This window comes from Octodon degus, unplaced genomic scaffold, assembly GCF_000260255.1.
Source record: "Octodon degus isolate 3935 unplaced genomic scaffold, OctDeg1.0 scaffold00002, whole genome shotgun sequence".
Lineage (NCBI taxonomy): Eukaryota > Metazoa > Chordata > Mammalia > Rodentia > Octodontidae > Octodon > Octodon degus.
Window position 1 is genome coordinate 5,519,629 of NW_004524578.1, and position 19,773 is coordinate 5,539,401.

The following is a 19,773-nucleotide window of genomic DNA, read 5'->3' on the forward strand; positions in this document are numbered from 1 at the left end:
TGGAACTTCATTAGTGACTCTGTCTTGCCTCTTTCATTACACACTGTTTACGAGAGTCATCGCTGGAGTAGCATAGTTTTTTTTTAAATTATTATTACTTGTAGTATAAAGTTGGATAGAGCAAAACAGTAGGGTATTTCATTAGGAGTGGAACTGTTCACAAAATACATGGGTCTGGTTTTATAGTAGATAATGACATTCTTTTAAAAGTAGCTATATCATTGCATATTCCCATCCACAGTGAATACTTAATTTGCATTGATTGCCAATGAAATTAAGTATATTAATTTCACAACATATTGGCCATTTGGATGTTCTCTTTTGTGAAGTACCTGTTCAAGAAGTGTGCCAAATTTTCTGTAAATGGCTTTTTTCTTATTGATTTATAGTTTTTTATAAAGAACTAGAGTCAATAAACATCTTAGGCTAGTTCTATGTATTGTATAAAATTTTTTCCCATTCTGTGGCTTCTTTGAAAAATTCTGATCTTTGGATTAAAGATTCTTAATACAGGTTCTTAATGATAATTTGTTAGCAATTTATCAATTTTTCTTTTTGTTATCCTTATGACGTAATTTTTATTTCTATTAGAAGCCCTTCATTTAAAAATCATTAACGTATTCTATGTTATCCTCTAAATAGTTCTTCTGTATTTCTAACCTTTCACAATTACTCTGTGAAGTTGGAACACAAATTATACTGTGTGTTCCAACTTGTATGTGTTCTTACACAGATATTCAATTGTCAAATACCACTGCTTGAAGAGTTGGTTCTTTCCTATTAGATCTGTGATATCTCCGTATATTCCACTGATGTATTTGGCATTTTTTATTTGCGTCAATGCCACAGTATATTAATTACTGTATCTTTTAAAATTAGTATCAATAAATTGTATTGCAAATCCTTTCATTCTGTTGTTTCTCAAAAGGTCTTCTCTTTTCTCTTTAAATTTCAGTTCATTTCTTGTCTGCACAAAGCCCAATGAAAACATTTCTAGTTCTCAAAAAGCTCTGTGCTCTTCACAACCTGAAGTCTGTTGAGGGCTGGGGCAGTGCTGGTGATTGAACCTGGACACTGTTCACACTAAGCACACTCTAGCACTAAACTACACCCCCCGCCCCACCCAGAATCATCTATGTTGTGGTCTCAATATAGATCCAAAAAGTCTGTATCTGTATGCTTTGCACCCAGATGGCAAACAGGGACAAGAGAATGACTACCATGTGGGAAATAGCTCCCAGGTTAGGTTGGGAAGCAGCATGTAGTGAACTCTTCTGGACAGAACTCAGTTCTGTGGCCACACTTAACTGTAAGGAAGGTTCATACTAAGTCTAGAAGGTGCATAAGCTGTGGAAAAAATGTGTTATTATGAAAATAAAGGTTTTTTCTATATTTTTAGGGAAGGGTCTACAGGATGTTCAGGGTCTCACTACTAGACTGGACTTGTAGTGATTCTCCTGTTTACAGCCTCCCAAGTGCTGGGATTACAGATGTGCACCACCACGGCAGGCCTAGGGATCAAACCCGCAGGCACTTTAATCCACTGAGCTATTTGGCCGGCCCAAAAAGATCTTTAATAAAAAATACACAAAAATAGCTTAATATGTTGTGGAGGCATTTTATATTTACATTCAGAGACTGAATTGTTATTTTCTCTTTGGAAGCCCGTTAGTTCTGCTATCAAGGCCAGACTAGCTTCATATAAGGAAATAGGTCTTCTTTTGCTAGTCCCTAAAAAAAAGTTACTAAAATATTGCCATTTTCCTCCATTTTAAAAAGTCTGTTAGTTTTTGTTTATACAGTCATCTGGACTTGAGTTTTGTAGTAAACTTGATGTATGAGTCATCTTTCCATCACTGTGACAAAAGCATCTGACACACAATTCAAAGATGAAAAGAATTGTTTTTGCTTATGGTTACAGAGGTTTCAGTTCATGGTTGGTTGCCTCCAAGTCAGAAATATCAGGAAAGAACATAGTAGTGGAAAGTTGCTCCACCTCATGGCAATCAGGAAAGAGAGAAAAGGGGAAAGAAAAGAATAGCATAGGAGGGCTCAGGGACCACATATAGTACAGTCCCCAAGATCACAACGTCACTACTCCCCAGACACACTTGGAAGTATGCTTCACTAATCTCTCAGGCCAATTAAGATTAACATCATAAGTCCACTCCATATCAATGTAACATCTAAATTCATATGCTTACACCATAATCTCCCAGGAGAGACAATAACAAGCTCATCATTCTGCCTAAGAGGATATAACTCTCCTATAACTGAAAATATACTAATTCCTTCCCCAAAGTATCAATTTCAATGTTGCTCATAAGTCTTAAGTGTTAAGTCTCCTGAGAGTCAAGGTAAATCAGCTGTGAACCTCAATAAAAATCACAAAGTGAATTTCATTCTAAGGTGCAATGGCACAGGGTAAAATTTTCCCATCCAAAATTGAGAAACTGGGGTACAGAAAAGAACTGAAGCAAAACAAGAACAGAATCTGCATAACAAAACATTAAGTCATATAGTTTTGGGGGCATACATAGCATGATGTGATCTTCAAAGGGCTTGCATAGCCCTGCTCCCAGGGCCTTTGCTGACTGTGTCCCACACGGCCTCTCTCTCTTCAGCTGGCTCTGCTTATGGCCAGTGGCTTTTCTTGGCTGACATTCCTTGTTTCTGGCATCTCTGACTTCCTAGGGTCTCCACTGAAGGTTCTGCTTTATTCCCATAGCTTCACATCACCCTCTCAGTGGCTCCTGGCAGGGATTTTGATCCTGCCACATTTCCTTGCCTCCTAGACCTCCTCCAAAAGCTGTGTAGAAGTCCCCATAACCCCATAATTCTAGCATTATGCATGTTTACAAAACCAGCATCAGATGCCAAAGACTGGCAGCAGCATGTAATATGTTCGACCTCCTTGGATCACAGTTCTGTGGGTGCCTGAAAGGCTGGGCATGGTAAAATGAATCCCAGGAAATGTTTTCCTAAGGGGTACTTCTGTAGCATGGTGCCCAGAGAATCTCCTATCACAGGAAAGATTTATACTTTTACATCCCTGAGACTGCAATGAGTTAGGATATGGCTGATTCCTGAGATACTCTCAAGGCATCTTTGTTGTCCTAGTACAGCACTTGGATTCTTTTTGATCTTTTCAACAACTATACCTTGCTTAGCTCCAAGTTTACAAGTGCTTCTTTTCTAGCTAAACTGGGAGCTTTTCAAATCTTTCTGCTCTGCTTTGTTCTCCAATTCTCATGAAAAATATGGTTAGTAACAGCAGTACCCTGCCACAGCCTGAACATTGGGCTTCCTTAGAATTTCTTCCACCAGATTAATTTAACCATTCAGCCTCCGCCAAAGTCTCAAAACATGGCAAAATGTAAAGGTGTTTTGTTTTTTTTCCCCCTATAATGTAACAAGAATAAACTAATTCCCAGTAAAGTCCGCATTCCCATCTGAAAGTTTGGGAGCACAATGTTCCCTGTCTGCAATCCTACCTGCACTCTGCTCTTCTTAGCTCCTACCTGAAACTTAGATCAAGCATTGTTTATATATAGCAAGGCTCCACTAGCCTGCATCTCCAAATTTTTCCAGAGTCCTCCTGCAAACCAGTTCCAAAGACTTCTGAACTCCATGATCAGATGTGATCACAGCAACGACCCTACTTTTCAGAACCAATTTTCTGTGTCAGTCCCCTTTCTATTTTGGACAAACCACCGAAGATACTTAAAGAGCAAAAGGTTTATTTGGCTTGTGGTTTCAGTCCATAGTTGACACTGATGACCTTGCAGGGAACAAAGAACACTTTATCTCATCCTAAAATATTCAATCTGACACATATGGACATTAAGGACATTCACATATTCATCAATAATCACCAGAAATGTCTTACAAAAATGTAGGTTATGTTACAAAGTGATGTGTTATTATGTCCTCCCATAAACTCTCATTTTTGTAACATTAATCTGAAGGAAAAATATGACCTTAAGACTGGAAAAACTATACTTACAGACGCACAGGTTCTTGTAAAAAGTACATAAATGAAAACTAATTCCTGTATGAGAAATATTCAAATAGCAAAATAGAGGAGTACAACTGAAACTGCAAGAGCAATGGTGACTGTCAGGTGGAGTGACAGTGCAGTGGCATGTGGAAGAGGAGGGTCATGAGCAGTATGTGCCCCACCCTCTGAATCACCATCCTGCTGCTTCAGGTTCTGCCAGGAATAAAAGAGTAAGGTGGGGGCTGGATGTGGAAGGAAGCTCTGTCTTGTCTGCAGCTGCCTCATTACTTTTCTCTTTCCCACTGCTCCACTGTAGCCCTGCAATACACTAGGCAAGCCTCTTAAAATTCCCTGTCGCATTTCTCATCCATAATATTAGGGGAAGGAATTAATTTGCCTGAAAAGCCTCTCTGTGGGTATTTTAAAAATATCAGCAAACCTAGCAAAATCCTAACCTCCAGTTCTATCAGGTCAAGACCAGATGATTTCAGGGGACAAAAATTATTTAACTATTTTGTTCATTTGAGGAACCAGATTCTACATCCCATCACCTATACACACCTCCCTCGTGAGGAGAAATTATATTCAAAACAACTCTTATACAACCATGTAGAACTGAACTGAAATGTAGCCCATTTACAATGTGCTCCCTCATGGCAACTAATGCCAACACTGGTATGCTACTTTGAATTGCTTTCTAAAGATTTAACAAATTACAATTTTTTTTTTTTTTTTAAATGTATCTAGAAGGGCCGGGGAGACGGCTCACTACACTTCCCTGGCAAGCGCAAGGATCTGAGTTCAATCCCCAGTTCCACCAAAAAAAAAAAAAAAAAAAAATGTATTTAGTACAGGGTCTACAGAGTCTCACTATACAGATCAGACTTATAGTGATTCTCCTGTTTTCAGCTTCCTAAGTGTTGGGATTAAAGTACCGTCTTTCCAAATGTATTAATTTTTACATCACGTTAGCACTCAAAGTTTCAGATTTCAGAGTATTTTCAGATCAAGAATGCCCAACCTGAACTTCTCTCCATTTAATACATTCCATTTCATATAATCAAGTTTCTAAAGAGACATTTTGGCAATATGGGAGAAAAAAATCCTATTTTCAAAACATACATAACATAAAACAAGTCAGGTTAGCAGCATTGTCATTATTGCTTAGGTTATATAAGAACATGCTCTAAAGTAGATCAAAGTACACAAATGTGTTACTAGTTTGGTTTGTGTGCGTGTGGGGGGAGATAGCGGGCATCAAATCCCAGGACCCTGCACTTGCCAGGTAGGCACTTATGGCACTGAGCTATCTCTCTGGCCCATGTCTGTTATAGTTTACTCCCAACTTAATTCACATGAGATGCCAAGGAGTCCCAAACCTCATTACTATTACACTTTTATTTATATAAAATCTTCTCTTGGTAAGTGTGTCAACGGCTTTTATAAAACCATAGGAAGGAAGACTATCCTTACAACTTGAATTAAAAATCTTTAAGTAATATTTCCTTTCAAAACCTACAACACACAGAAAGCTCCTCAAATGCGTTTGTTAAATGAGTAAATGGATATAAAAAGGGGTGTTTCCAATTACAACTGCTTTAACAGAAACTGTATGAGGAAGAAAAAAAGCCTTTTACTGACACTCTGAAAATATTCTCAAATATGATACTTATAAAAGTACTTAAAATTTAAGCATTAACTGCTCCTTTCAGTAAATCAGCAGAAATTGGCGGTATAATTATCCAAGCTATCCTGTATGTGTGTTTGTGTATATATGTGTGTACATATATACACACACACGTATATATAAACACATCATCTTCCCTTCTTCCTGTCCAATTCAAAAAAAAATTTTGTTTTTTAGTTTCTTATAACCTTTTCTATACCAATTCTCCATGCTTATAACCGGTAATCTAAACAATTAAGTTGAAAATATTATGCAATGTAACAACTATTGTTGAATTCCTGTAATTTTGTTTAGTAGAATTATGCATCGTTTCTAACTTTTTACTGTCTTGTATTCTTTAAAAAATTTTTTTAAAGGTACTTAAAATGTACACTGAGTACTAAAAGCTCTTTTAAGTATTTATCTTTACTGTTATCCTGTAAACTTAAGCTTCATTAACCACAATCCTTACAGATTCATCAGCATAAGCAATTATCACTGTTAAAAAGAACTCAGGTGTGTATAATGCTACTAGTGCGGATACAGCAACATAACCTTCATGTGTGAAAGAAACCTATCTTACAAGTTTAACAACCACTCTTATGTACTAATTACTTAGTAAGACTTTAATATACGAGAAACATGAATCATCTTATAATTCATTCAACCACAACAAATTCGCTACTTATCATAAAGAGAACCCTCTATCCATTGTTTTTACATAAAACTAGAAAGTCATAGAGAATTACTAATAAAATTCCTATTAGCTTATATCTACAAACTTCAAGTAGAAAAAATAAAAATACCAACTGAAAAGGTTTTCTTTCATATTGAAAGAAACAGATTGTAATACAGGAGATCACTAAAAATGGGATTTACTTTCTTACTTTTTAAACCATACTATAGTAAAAAACTAAAGCATGCTCCAAAAAGGTATAACTAAGGCAGAAAAATACAGGAAAATTTCAAAATGTATTCTCAGAACTGTAATACAATTTGTGGAGGCAAATAAATTAAGACTTCCATATGAGAAGATAGTAAAGTTTCTTTCTCTAGCTTAACTTCAATTAGATGATATAAAATCTAGAATAAGACTCCATTTGTTGTCTGATAAGTAGTTTTGCATCATTTGCACATGATTTTTGACTGTGACCACAACAGAGATGATGACTGAGTTAGTTTGAAAATTCTGTGCAGATATTAGATTATAGTTTAGTTCACATTCTCTACGAAGTAAACTTTAGTTGTACAAAGGACTGTCAACCTCCAAGGGCCAGGAACTACTGCAATGAAAGAATAGTTAGGGAGGTGATTGCCTTTTATAACGATACCAGCTAGAATAACAATTTGTTGAGATCAGCAAAGCCGACTGTTTGACTTAAGGCCATGGAGATTTTGATACAACATAGATGTTAAATAACAGAAGACAGACTGGGTGTGGTAGTGCGCGTCTGTAATCCCAGTGCTCAGGAAGCTGAAAATAGGAGGATCGCTACAAGTCTCCTCTGTGTAGTGAGACCCTGTACACCCTGTACTAAATACATTAAAAAAAAAAAAAGAACAGAATACATTTTAAACAGCAAGTATACTTTCCATTTCAAGAAAATTCATTTATAAAGTCTCTTAGAAAGCTTACTCCAACTATTCTCTTGTTTATGAAATTTTTCCCCCATAATTTTATTGAGAAACAAATAGTAATGAGACAGTTTCAAATCAAATTAGTAGGACAGTTTCAATAATATGATGTTGTTTTATAAAATGTACTGATAAATTATGGAAGAGTGACATAGATCATGTTACAATAAGTGATTATGTTATAAATACTAAGTAACAACAAAAGAATTTACAAATAACATAAAAATAACTGTATTAAAGATTACAGCTAAAGATGTAACTGTGTAATTTAATCAGAGTGATCAACAAAAGCAAAATCAAAAACTTCAAACATATTTAAAGGAGGATCATGACACTGATTCCTTAAAAAAGCTGGGCCAATCAAATAGCAGGTGAATCCTACCTGTAATTATGCTACACTTTCACCTCTGAAATAATTAATGGCTATGAAGAGATAAAACTTGTTTTTAATACATGCAACAGTTTTTTATAATAAAAAACTAAATCACTCTCCAAAACGGCATAACTAAGGCAGAAAAATGTAGGAAAATTTTAAAATGCATTTAATATAATTTGTGGAGGCAAATAAATTAAGACTTCTATACAAGAAGGTAGTAAAGTCTCTTTCTCTAGCTTAATTTCAACTAGATGATATAAAATCTAGAGTAAGACTCCATTTGTTGTCTGGTAGGTAGTTTTGGATCATTTTCACATGGTTTCAGTATCTTTCCTCAGAAAATGCCTAATTTAATAAATTATTTTTCAATGTTTCAAAACTAGTAAATTATACATCTCTCAAAGGAAAAACTGTCCTAAAAAGGAAAATGGAAAACCTGTTAATGTAAACAAAAAAGACAAAAGTAACTAAAATGCTAAGTTCAATGCTATTAGGAATACCATGTATAGCATATGAGCAAGGCACAAGCGGCACACTCCTATAATCACAGCTACTCGGGGGGCTGAAGCAACAGGATCACGAATTCAAGGTCAGCCAGGGCAACTTTATGTAGAGGAGACCCTGTCTCAAAATTTTTAAAAGGGCTGGAAGTGTAGCCCAGTGGTAGAGTACATATCAGGCTATGGCGTCAATCTCCAATATACCAAAAATAAATAAATGAATGAAGAATGAGTGAATGAGGGAAAGAGGAAGAGGAGAAGGAAGAGAAAATGAAAGATTTTTCCCCCCAGAACTGGGAATTGAACTCAGGCCCTTGCACTTTCCAGGCAAGCATTTATTCTACTGAGCTATCTCCTTGGCCCCAAAAAAGATTTTTATATGACTTCGAAATAAAAGACTCATGGGGCAAAACACTGGATCTTCTTTAAGAAGGTTTTATTTCAAAACACATACAAGCAGATGAGATCATTTTAAAAAGTTAATTTTTTATCACTTACTTAGGTTTCTAGGACCATAAGAGATACTAGAGGCAGTGAAAAACAAAAAAGGGACAAGGACCTCATCTTCCTCCCAGATAAAGCACTAGTAACAGAATATTATTTATATAATTTTCTTGCCTTCCATTAGAGCTGAGTTTCGAGTTGTCACTGACATAGTGATGATAAAGGCATATAAACTGTAACTCCATTCTATCCAAAAGCAATAGTTTCTTAAAATAGCTTCTTACAATACTAACTGAAAAACTCATACAAAATAACCCTAAATAAAATGTTATGATTATACTGGTCAAATGTCATATTTATATAGTTAAGTAGCCCAGTGTATTTTTTTGAATCAACAGGATATATCTATAGCACATCATAAAGCAATTATACCTCTCTAAGAAATGATTCAAAGAAAATACCCATTTACCCTCTGGTTTATGTTTTAGATACACAATAGTTAATATTACTAAATGGAGGGTTTATTATTTACAATTTACACATTGCTAAGTAAGTGTTACCTCAACAATATCCGAGTTGGTTCTGCTTTCATGAGGCTCATTGTATTCGGTATACTTGAGGAGAACTTTGTCCATGTCAGTGCTGGCATATTGAAACAACTTGTTAGAACTGTTGAAAATGATGAGTGCTATTTCACAGTCACAGAGCACACTAAGTTCATAGGCTTTCTTCATTAATCCAAACTTTCTCTTCGTAAAAGTAACCTAAGACAATCAAAGGTAAAAAAGTATACTTTTATTAAAAGAATTAGTAGTACCTGAAACATAGCTACCTAAAGGTGGGAGTGTTCTTACAAATACAGAGCCAGATTTCAAAGATTTTGCCACTAATATAGTCACATAACTTGTATGTCCAAAGCCTCTTCGGTGAGGTCTCCCTCCTTCAAAGAGGTACTAGTGTCGTGACTGCACCACAGAAGGCAAAGAAACAGAAGAAAGCAGTTGGCCAGTTGGCTCCTACCATTTGGCTTAAAACTGTTACCACCAAAAAACTGGCATCCCACTTCAGGTGATCCAGCACCATCCAGACTTAACTTCCCAAACAACTAAGTACATCCACTAACTAACTCATGGTTCTCTGTACCTCCAAGCTTTCTACTACCCATACTGGAATTCGTGGCCTAAGATCAGCGATCTTTCTGATATCCTCAAATTGTTCTCACATTATTTCTTTAACTCCAATTGAAACCTGCTATCTCAAGTCTCCTCAGATACAAAGCATAAAATGTTTTTCAGTTTACTTTAAAAGATTACATCTCTTTTACCGAAGATCCCTGAAAGAGAAGCAAATCCTTTTTACTTTCTGTTCTCTTCCAAATGATTTTTCCCTTCTTCCCCTTAAACACTTCAGGTATTTTGAAGTTTCTGCTATTAAATCACACCACTTAGCTACCTGCTTTGTGGTGAACAGAAATGACAGATCTATATTATCTTCCTCATATAGAATTACCTTACTTTTCTTTCCTTCTGTTTTGTAGTGACTTCAATGCATTTAAAAAAAACGTCACACAAATTCCTTAGCCTCTCAGTTTTTATGTCACAAATTCCAGTGATATTTACATTTCTTCACCCACTCCTATTGGCACACCTTCAAATCTGTCATTAGCCTATCATCCTCCAAATTGCAATTTGATGAAATCCAATGTCTCCTCCCTAGCCCTTCTGTTTTGTACTAACTCTATAAATTCTTTTATCTTATCAAATCCTCCAATCTATTTACCTTCCTGTGTTACTGCAGGCTGATCAGCCCTTTTCCAAAATGCTTGGGGCAAAAGTGCTTCTGAGTTGCGCTTTTTCAGATTTTGGATATTTGCAAATATACAATGGAGTATCTTGGAGCTAGGAGGTCAAAACACCTGATTCATCTAAGTTTCATATACACCTTATATACACAGCCTGAAGGTATCTTTATGTAACATTTTTAGTGCATTTGCACTTTTGATTTTAATCATCATATGAGATCAGGTGTGGAATTTTCCACTTGTGCCATCATGTCAGCAGTCAAGTTCCATTATGATTCTAAATTTCTGGATCAGAGATGCTCGATCTGTATCTACTCTCATATCTTTCCCTCTTTATTTAATTTTGATGCTCCATCACTATTTAAGTCCCTTCCAGAGACACATAACTCCATTATCCTCCTTTCATTAACATACTTGCTGGGCACAGCTCTGGCAAGAACTGTATCCCTAAACATGTGTCAAATTATAAATCTATTTTACTGCAAATAGCTGAAAATTCCTAGGAATACAAACACATACCCAGTGTATCTGGTAACTATAAATCTCAACATTCAATGTTGCCTGATATTCCTAACTTTGCTGTTCCTTGCATCAGCCCATTTTCCAAGTCATCTACTTATTTCTCTAATTCTCTCCCACAACTGCACTCTCCTCTCCTCTAATAAATCATTGTGAAAACAAAGACAAATGAATTACTGCATCTTTCCATCACCAAATCAGTTTAACTGGTTTATTTATACCTTTCTCCACTCTTGCTTCTCTGACATTACTGAGGTATTTATTCCCCTTCCTTATTGCATGCTTCATTCTCTCTCCCATAAGGGTTTTCTTCCACTGTACTAGATCAAATATCAGAAGCACATTAAGTACTCTATCGTCTCCTTCATCCCTATATATTGCCCTTTTAGTAACCAATCCTTCTATTTGCTCTTATTTCCCAGTAAAAATGTTCGAAAGAAATGTATACAGTGGTCTGTGACTTCCTACCACCTATTCTTTCTGGAGCCTATTAGTCAGACTTCCATTCCCCATATTGCGCCCAGACTGTTCTTATCTATATGATCAGTGGCCTTTAAGTGATTTAATCAAAGTCATTGGTCGGGGCGGGGGAGATGGCTCAGTGGAATAAGTGCTTCCCTGACAGGCACAAGGGCCTGAGTTCAATCCCCAGTTCCGAAAAAAAAAAAAAAGTCAATGGTTCCTTCAATTTTTAACTTTATACTTCAGCAACATTTGACAAAACTGACCACATTCTTGCTTTTCAACCAGTCTATTCCAGATGTTTTGTTTTTGCGGAACCAGGGATTGAACTCTGGCCCTTGCGCTTGCCAGGGAAGTGCTTATTCCACTGAGCCATCTCCCAGGCCTATTTCGGATGTTATAACACAATATGCTTCACTGGCTGCCTATTCTCAGCCTCTACTGCTACTTTCTCTTTTGAGTATGTACAAACTTTTGTTTTGTTTTTTTATTTTCTATTTTTTTTAGTTATACTAACTTGAAATATATTAATACCTCCAGAAGTAGCATATAGGACATAACAGCATAATTCAAAAGGCAAGAGAAGTCGCAGTATGCTCCCAGATGAACAATAAAGAGCTCTCAATATGATAGCTATGCAGGACTATCCAACATATATTAGATGAACCCTTATTTAAAGGTCATAGAAGATTTCTATGAAACAGTACCAATCTTATGTTGGGTTATACACGTATTTATTTTCATATATATGTGTGTATGTGTGTATAAAAAACAGGGAAGAAGTAATATAAAGTCAACAGAAAATGGAAATATACTTTTTAAAGTTTCTAATACTAGGAGAAGATATCATACGATGTCTTTTAAATAAATTATAAGTCAAAGATATAGTATAAATCTTAGAACAAAAATTAAGATTAAGCAATATTCAGAAAATTAAATGTTTCAAAACAATTGAACTAAGAAAAAGTTTTCATGATAGCAAAGAAAGAGTAAAACATAAGATAAATACTGGAATAGCAAATAAATGACCAGCACCTCTAACAGTTTGGGGATAGAATATCGCACAAAGTTCTAGTGTATTGTGGACATGCATAATGACCATGACAGTTACTGGTGGCCAGGCGTCACTTGTGGGACTGAGCTACAGCTATTTCTCTGAAATTCACCCTGTAGATTCAGAGGGAATCATGACCCAGAGGGTAGAAGAGAAGTCTATTTGCAGAGTATGCTGATGGAAATATTTTGCTGCTGAACACAGAATAACTGTAAGACTACTATTGTATACCTCTTATTCTCCTCTGTTTAATTGTTTGCCCTATTTGGTAGGTTCTTTCTATTCTCATTCATGAGACTGTGATCAATTTGCTCCCTCTCTAGGACACCATTTAGTAGTCTGTGTAGGCTTGGCTTTGTCATCATGAAATTCTTTAGTTGTTCTTTGTCATGGAAGTATTTCACTTCTCCATTATACTTGGAAGAGAGTTTTGCAGGGTATATCAGTCTGGGTTGGAATTTGTTTTCGTGCAAGACTTGAAGTACTTTGCTCCATGCTCTTCTTGACTTGATGGTTTGTGAAGAGAAATCTGCTGTTATTCTGATGGGTTTTCCTTTAAACGTGATGTTTCTTTTCCTTAGCAGCTTTTAGTATACTGTTCCTGTGTTGAATTTCTGGGATCTTGATTGTTATATGTCTGGGTGTGGTTTTCATTGGGTTGATGTTATTTGGAGTTCTATATGCTTCAGTTACCTGAATGTCAGACTGTTGCCCCATATTTGGGAAATTTTCTGCTATTACTTCTGCCCATATTCTTTTTATATCATTTGTATTGACTTCTTCCTTCTCACTGATGCCTATTAGTCTTACGTTGTTCATCTTTGCATCATCTTGCAGGTACTGAATTATTTTTTCCTGCATCCTAGTTGTTTTTAAGAGATCTTTTCCTACTTTTTCACTAGCTGCAATGGTGTCTTTAAGGTCAGAAAGTCTATTTTCACTTTCGCTGAAATGGTTTTGCCAGCTTGTGATTGAGGTTTTAATTTTTTGTGTATCACTTTGAACCTATTTCATACATTCTATTTCTTTTCTATATTATTTATTCAGGGGTTCTATCATTTTTATATTCTGCTCTATTTTTTTTATCAATGTATTATTTTGAAGCACTTAGTACTTCGATTATAGTTATCACTACATTTTTTAGATCAGAAATTATTTCTGATCTGATTTCTTCTATACCTTTGTGCAGTTGTTTCTTCACTTCCAATGCTATTATTTCAGAGATATCAGGTGTGTGATTTTCAGGTTCCTCTACGCTAGTGTCTTCTGCATCTTTACTGGGTGGACTCGGGACCTGAGACTGCATTTTGTTCCTTCTCTGTCATTTTGTATACCACTGTCTTCTGACCTTTGGTGTAGAGCTTAGAGTTATTACCTTAGCACTAGGTCGAGACCTACGAAGTTCAGATTCCTGCAGGTGGACGCTGCTTGGATCTGGCTGGGATCTGGCTGCCGTGCTCCAGTTCTTCTTGCTGCAGCAAGAAGGTGGAGTTGATCCCTTTGTGTCACTCTGGCAAGATGTTCCTCTCCTGAATCAGCTGGGTGGGTCTTGCCTCTAGCCTCTTTTCAGGGAGTTCTGCTGAAGGGTTCCAAGCTGGGCCTGCACTCTGGGTCGAATGAGGATCTGGCGGTCCCCAGGCGGTCTGACTCACATGCCTGGCCTGCACTCTGAGTCTATTCAGGATCCGGCGGCCCCAGGTGGTCTCACACGCCGGGCCTGCGCTCTGGGTCTATTCAGGATCCAGTGGCCCCGGGTCCTCTCACATGCTGGGCCTGCGCTCTGGGTCTATTCAGGATCCGCAGGCCCCGGGTCCTCTTACTTACACGCTGGGCCAGCACTCTGGGTCTATTCAGGATCTGGTGACCCCAGGTCGTCTCACTTACATGCCAGGCCTGTGTTCTGGTCTATTCCTGTACAAACTTTTGACTCAGGCTTCCTTCTCTTTTTATACTCTGTTTTTGCCTGGTGATTACAATCAATTTCATGGATTGAAAAACAACAAATTACTACTCTGTCCATAGCCTTCACCATTTGAGCAAAGGCACCACTGTCCATTCAAACAACAAAAACAAAAATGTTGAGCTATCTTTGATTTCTCTTTCGTTAATCATCCATCCATCAGCAAACTGTGTCAGCTTTACCTCTAAAATATAAAAATACATCTACTTCTATCTCTACTATTACCACCCTAATTAAGTTGTACCATCTCTTCTCTGTATTGCTTTTACAGTGATCTTACTAGGTTTTCTAACATCTCAAACACTATAAAATACATTTGCCAAGTAACTGTCAGAAATAATTTTTAAATAAAGATCAATTGGTTTAATGGCAGCTTAGGGATTTTCTTTGTGCTAAAAATAATATCCAGGAGCTGCAGAGAAAGCTCAGCAGGCTAAGCTCCTGTCTAGGCAAGCACAAGGACCAGGGTTTGAGCCCTGGTACTGTATGTTGTGCCAGTCCTGCATCAGGCGTGCACCAGCTGGCCACCAAGACTGGGCATGGAGGCACATGCCTGTAATCCCATATGCTGGGGAGGCTGAAAACAGGAGGATCACTACGAGTCTGAGACCTTGTACCAAACACATAAAATTTAAAATAATAATATCCAAACTCATCCAGCACAAGAAGAAATTATTTGTTCTGTTTTTCTATCTGACTTTATTTTCTATCAAAGCCCTTATACTCAATTAAGCCACAATGGTATGAATTTGTGCATGTGTGTGTTTTCCACAAACAATAACTTTCCAACTTAGTAACTTTGCTACACTCAGTCTCTGTGGAAGTCATCCTTAATGGTAACTAGTAAAGCTATTATTTAAACTTTTTAAAAAGGTCTTATAACATATATACACAAATATTATATATAAATGTATGAAGAATATAACATCTTTTGCTTCTCTCATCTTCCCTGCATGTAACACAAATTCCTTAATCTATATTATCAATTATTTTATGCCATACTTTTACACAAGATCATATAATTGCATATATGCTTATATATACATATAATAGATTGTTTTACAAAAATGAGACTTTGCCAGTATTCCTTTCTTTCCTTACTAGTATTTTAGGGAAGGGTCTACAGGGTTTTCAGGGTCTCACTACTGAGATCGGACTCATAGTGATCTGCCTGTTTACAGCCTCCACCAGCGGGGATTGCAGACATGTGTACTACCACAGTTTTAACTGCTGTCTCAGCATGCCCTGTGGGCGGGGCCAGCATGTCAGGAAACCTCCTCCCCCATGCCTGCTTGCAGGTGCTTTAATCCACTGAGCTATTTGGCCAGCCCTCCCTTACTAATTTAATCACACCTCCTTGGTATGTTTCCAAGTTGAATAGCAATAGCTCTAGGTTCTCAAGCAGTTTCACAATTTTCATATTTGTTATTACTTTTTAATCTTTACTACTATGATTAGTATAAAATAAAAATCTTATTCCATTAATATGTATTTTCCTAATTGGAAATAACGACAACGTTTTTCTTGTCATTTGGGATTTGTTTTCTCTAAACTGATGTTCAATTATTTTCCTATTATATAATTTGCTTCTTACTTGTAAGCAAGAGTTTTTATAGGCATGTATTAGCCCTACTTTGTTAGTACCTTTTAAAATTAGGCAGGTGCTTAGACCACCAAACTATCTCCCCAGCCCTCAATTTCTGTTATAGATTGCAATGCTGGCTTTCAGAATCCTGGCTGTCCTATTCCCTTATTAAAATATACTACTGAAACAGTGCAACTCACATCATTTACTACTTGAGATGTGCCTAGATGTACTTGCTACATTAAAATTCTCAACCTAGCAGAAGCAATTTTTAAAATGTTTATTCTTTTTTTTTGTGGCAGAACCAGGGATTGAACTCAGGCCTTTGCACTTGCCAGGCAAGCACTTTTTCTACTGAGCCATCTCCCCGACCTCAAAAATGTTTATTTTTTTTAATACTGAACAAGAAAAAAATGACAATGTAAAGTGCTTTGCAAGAACATCCTTAATGTAGATACATAATTTTAAAATACGTGAGACATTAGCAAGGCATTATTAAAAGACAATATCACTTCAGAAATATGCATTAGGCATGATTAAAGAAAATTCTATCTCTAATATAATAGCTCACTATCAGTTAAAATAAAAAAGTCCTTGCTGTGTTTCTCCAAACTCATATTCAAACATGTATCTTCAAAATTATCCACAGAAGGGGCCCTGCCCCTTAGCTCAGTTAAGTGGCTGCTTCAACAAAGCCGTCAGGCTCAGCTTGCTGTGGTTCGATCCCCACAACTCAAAGCCAGCCAGTCATGCCTTGAAGGCATTCGGAGCAAAAAAAAAAAAAATTATCCACAGAAGTTGAAAGAAGGGATTAGTGGAAGAAGAATTTGGTTCCTACCTATCTCCTTTCCATTCTTCCAACTGAGTCCAACTAGAGTGAGGTCAAAAAATTTTTTTTCAACTACCAATTTGCACAAAAATACACTTGTGCTTCAACAATGGCAACAAAAATCTATAAATTCAAATTACAAACTTAATACTCCAAGCTTTCTAAATGAAAGCTCTGTTTTATTTTCAGCACTTAATATTTTTTATTAAAAATACTATATCTTTGGACTAGTTTTAAATTGACTGGAAATTTAGAGGAAGCCACAAGAATCCCCCACCTATCCTTTGAGCGAGTATATTCATATGTAGCACTGCCCTCACCAATCTCCCCCAAAGAGCAGGGACACATCACTATCACTCAAAGTTCATAGTTTACATCAGAGCTCAACTCGATGCTGTACATTCTGCAGGTTTAAATAAATGTTTACTGACATGTATTATACACAGATAGTACATACAGAGTATTTTCACTGCACTGTAATTCCTCATACTCCCTTGTACGGATGTACCACATTTTATTTATTCATTCACATACTGAAAGACACTTCGGTGTTTTCAATTTCTGGCAATCAGAAAGCTGTTATAAACATTGTTGTGCAGGTTCTGAGTGGATTTTAGCTTTCAACTCCTTTTGAGACAGAAAAAAAAAAAAGGCCCAAGCCCTCCCCCTTCACTCTGAAAGCTGCAATGGGTATGATCAGACAAACAATTGTCACATACTTCCCACTTGCTCCCCATGGTCTCAAGAGTGGTATGGCATGATGACCTCCTGGTCTCCCCAGTACCTCTAGATTTACTGCCTCTGCCAGACTCTACGCTGCACTGCCAGGAGCAGTGCACTGCTCTTTCAATATTTTTAACTTTTTAAAAATTTTTCAGATACATTACTTTATAACATCTTCATTAGCTGTCAGCCATACCTAACAACTTTTTTGTTTATTTTATTTTCTGTTTTGATTCTTTGTATTTTCTATGATTCTAATCCTCATTATGAATTACATTGATACTCATCATAGGGACTAGGTACTTGCACATAACACATCCCAATTCTTTTCATTTCCCCTTCTTCTTGTCCCACTCTTCTCCTTTTGTCTCTTGGTTCTCTTTCCGTTGATCATGACCTGCTGATGTTTGGAGACAGGGGAATCAGCAGCAGGTCCCACTTCCTCCCTCATCTTTGCCCTGTCAGGTTAAGAGACTGCAGTAGTACATGGAGCAGGGGAGGGATGTTGTGGCTTTTGGCTGAGCAACAGCTCCTGGCAGTGCAGCGTAGAGTCTGGCAGAGGCAGTAAATCTAGAGGTACTGGGGAGACCAGGAGGTCATCATGCCATACCACTCTTGAGACCATGGGGAGCAAGTGGGAAGTATGTGACAATTGTTTGTCTGATCATACCCATTGCAGTATACACCCTTTTCTTGAAAAATGCCAAATAATCAAACTAATGGCTTATTATGGTTAAATTACTGAATGTCAAAATCAAGGAAAAAATACCATGGGCCCCCAAAGAGAAAAAGTATGTCGCTTTGGACTGGGGGTCAATATGATCAGAAATCTGACAACATTCAAAGTCAGAAGGGCCAAACTCCACAATAAAATGAGGCAAAGAAATGAAATCCTAGAACGTTAGAAAAATTACAAGTTATATTTCAATTATAGAGGCAATAAACACCTTCAAATATAAAGAAATTCAAGAAATATGGCATCCATGTGCCCTTCTTGGGAATAAAAGCCAACACATACTGATGCTAAATAAATCAGGTCACCTAAACAGAAAAGGCTGGGATTTTTCCTGTTTCTGTTTTATGACTTATATTCAGTTTCTAAAATACTGTGTGGCACTAAGTAGGTGATAAAAATTTTGCTGAATAAATCCATAAACTAGTGGGGTTAAAATAAGAACAAATAATGTAAAGAATAGGTGATAGTGAATCTGTTATATTTAAAACTAAGATTAAATAAATGTGGATATTGTGATTACAAAACAATGTATCTGTTTAATTTTAAAAATATGAAAATATTAGCAAGTTTCAGTTTCTAATAAAATGCTGAATTAACACAAAATATAGATCTACTTTTCCCAGAATTCATCTATGAACACCTAAAGGTATTATGAATCCTACAAAAATGACAACAAAGTATAAGCAACTCCAGGTGCTATGTAGAGTATGTATGACAGAAGGAAAGGAATGTGGGGACTTGTAGCCTTGGAGAAAAAATATGCAGTGGGACTATGAGAAAATGCATTTTTACTGCCTGGACACTTTTTATCCACCACCTTACAACAGGGCCTGGCAGCAGTACTGGTGCAGACTGATGACCTTCAGAACAAAACCAGGGCAACAGAGAGGCTCCACTGAGCATGTGAGCTGGAAAAAACAGCAACTAACTGCTAGCAGAGATTTCTCAAGTATGCTTACTCAAAAACTCCAAGGTTGGTAGATTTCTAATCAAAGTGTCTTCTTCCAATGTTCCTTTCTTTGGGAATCAGGGTAAAATTGCAATCTGAGAAGTTCTTTGAAGATGGAAAAAGTGATACGACTATTTTTTTTTCCATGCACAGAGCCCTTTAACAAATTGAAATCATCAATTAGGATGGTATAAGCTAGTCCACCTAAATAAAAGATAACATGAAATAAAAATCAAATGAACTGGCAATATAAAAAGGTCCATCCAAACGCTACTTATAAAAGATATACCAAAAGCATAACATAGATTAAAAGTAATGCCAGGCATGGTGGCACATGCCTGTGATCCTAGCAATCAGAAAGCTGAAGCAGGAGGATTGCTGCAAGTTCAAGGTCAGCCTGGGTTACACAGATGTCTAGCCTGAACTACAGAGGGAGATTCTGTCTTTAAAAAGAAAAAAGAAAAAAAAAGCGGGGGGGGGGGGGGCGGGGCGGTATCCAAAACAAAAAAAAAAAAAAAAAAAAAAAATGAAAAG

General features: G+C 36.8%; 2 protein-coding genes across 8 annotated transcripts in view; one reads left to right on the plus strand and one right to left on the minus strand.

Annotated features, from left to right (window-relative positions):
* The window catches only part of Mef2a (myocyte enhancer factor 2A), a 142,150-nt gene that overhangs the window by 41,986 nt on the left and 80,391 nt on the right, over nucleotides 1-19,773 (minus strand). For all 7 annotated transcript variants that reach the window (XM_023709954.1, XM_023709964.1, XM_023709943.1 and 4 more), the window contains one exon: nucleotides 9,182-9,385. In XM_023709954.1, the coding sequence (XP_023565722.1) occupies nucleotides 9,182-9,385 (204 nt within the window). The remainder of the gene's footprint in view (nucleotides 1-9,181; nucleotides 9,386-19,773) is intronic.
* Nucleotides 18,963-19,773, plus strand: part of LOC101577746 (heterogeneous nuclear ribonucleoprotein A1-like) — a 5,635-nt gene continuing 4,824 nt past the window's right edge. Inside the window, exon 1 of the mRNA XM_004623256.1 lies at nucleotides 18,963-18,967. The gene's annotated coding sequence lies outside the window, so the exon portion shown is untranslated. The remainder of the gene's footprint in view (nucleotides 18,968-19,773) is intronic.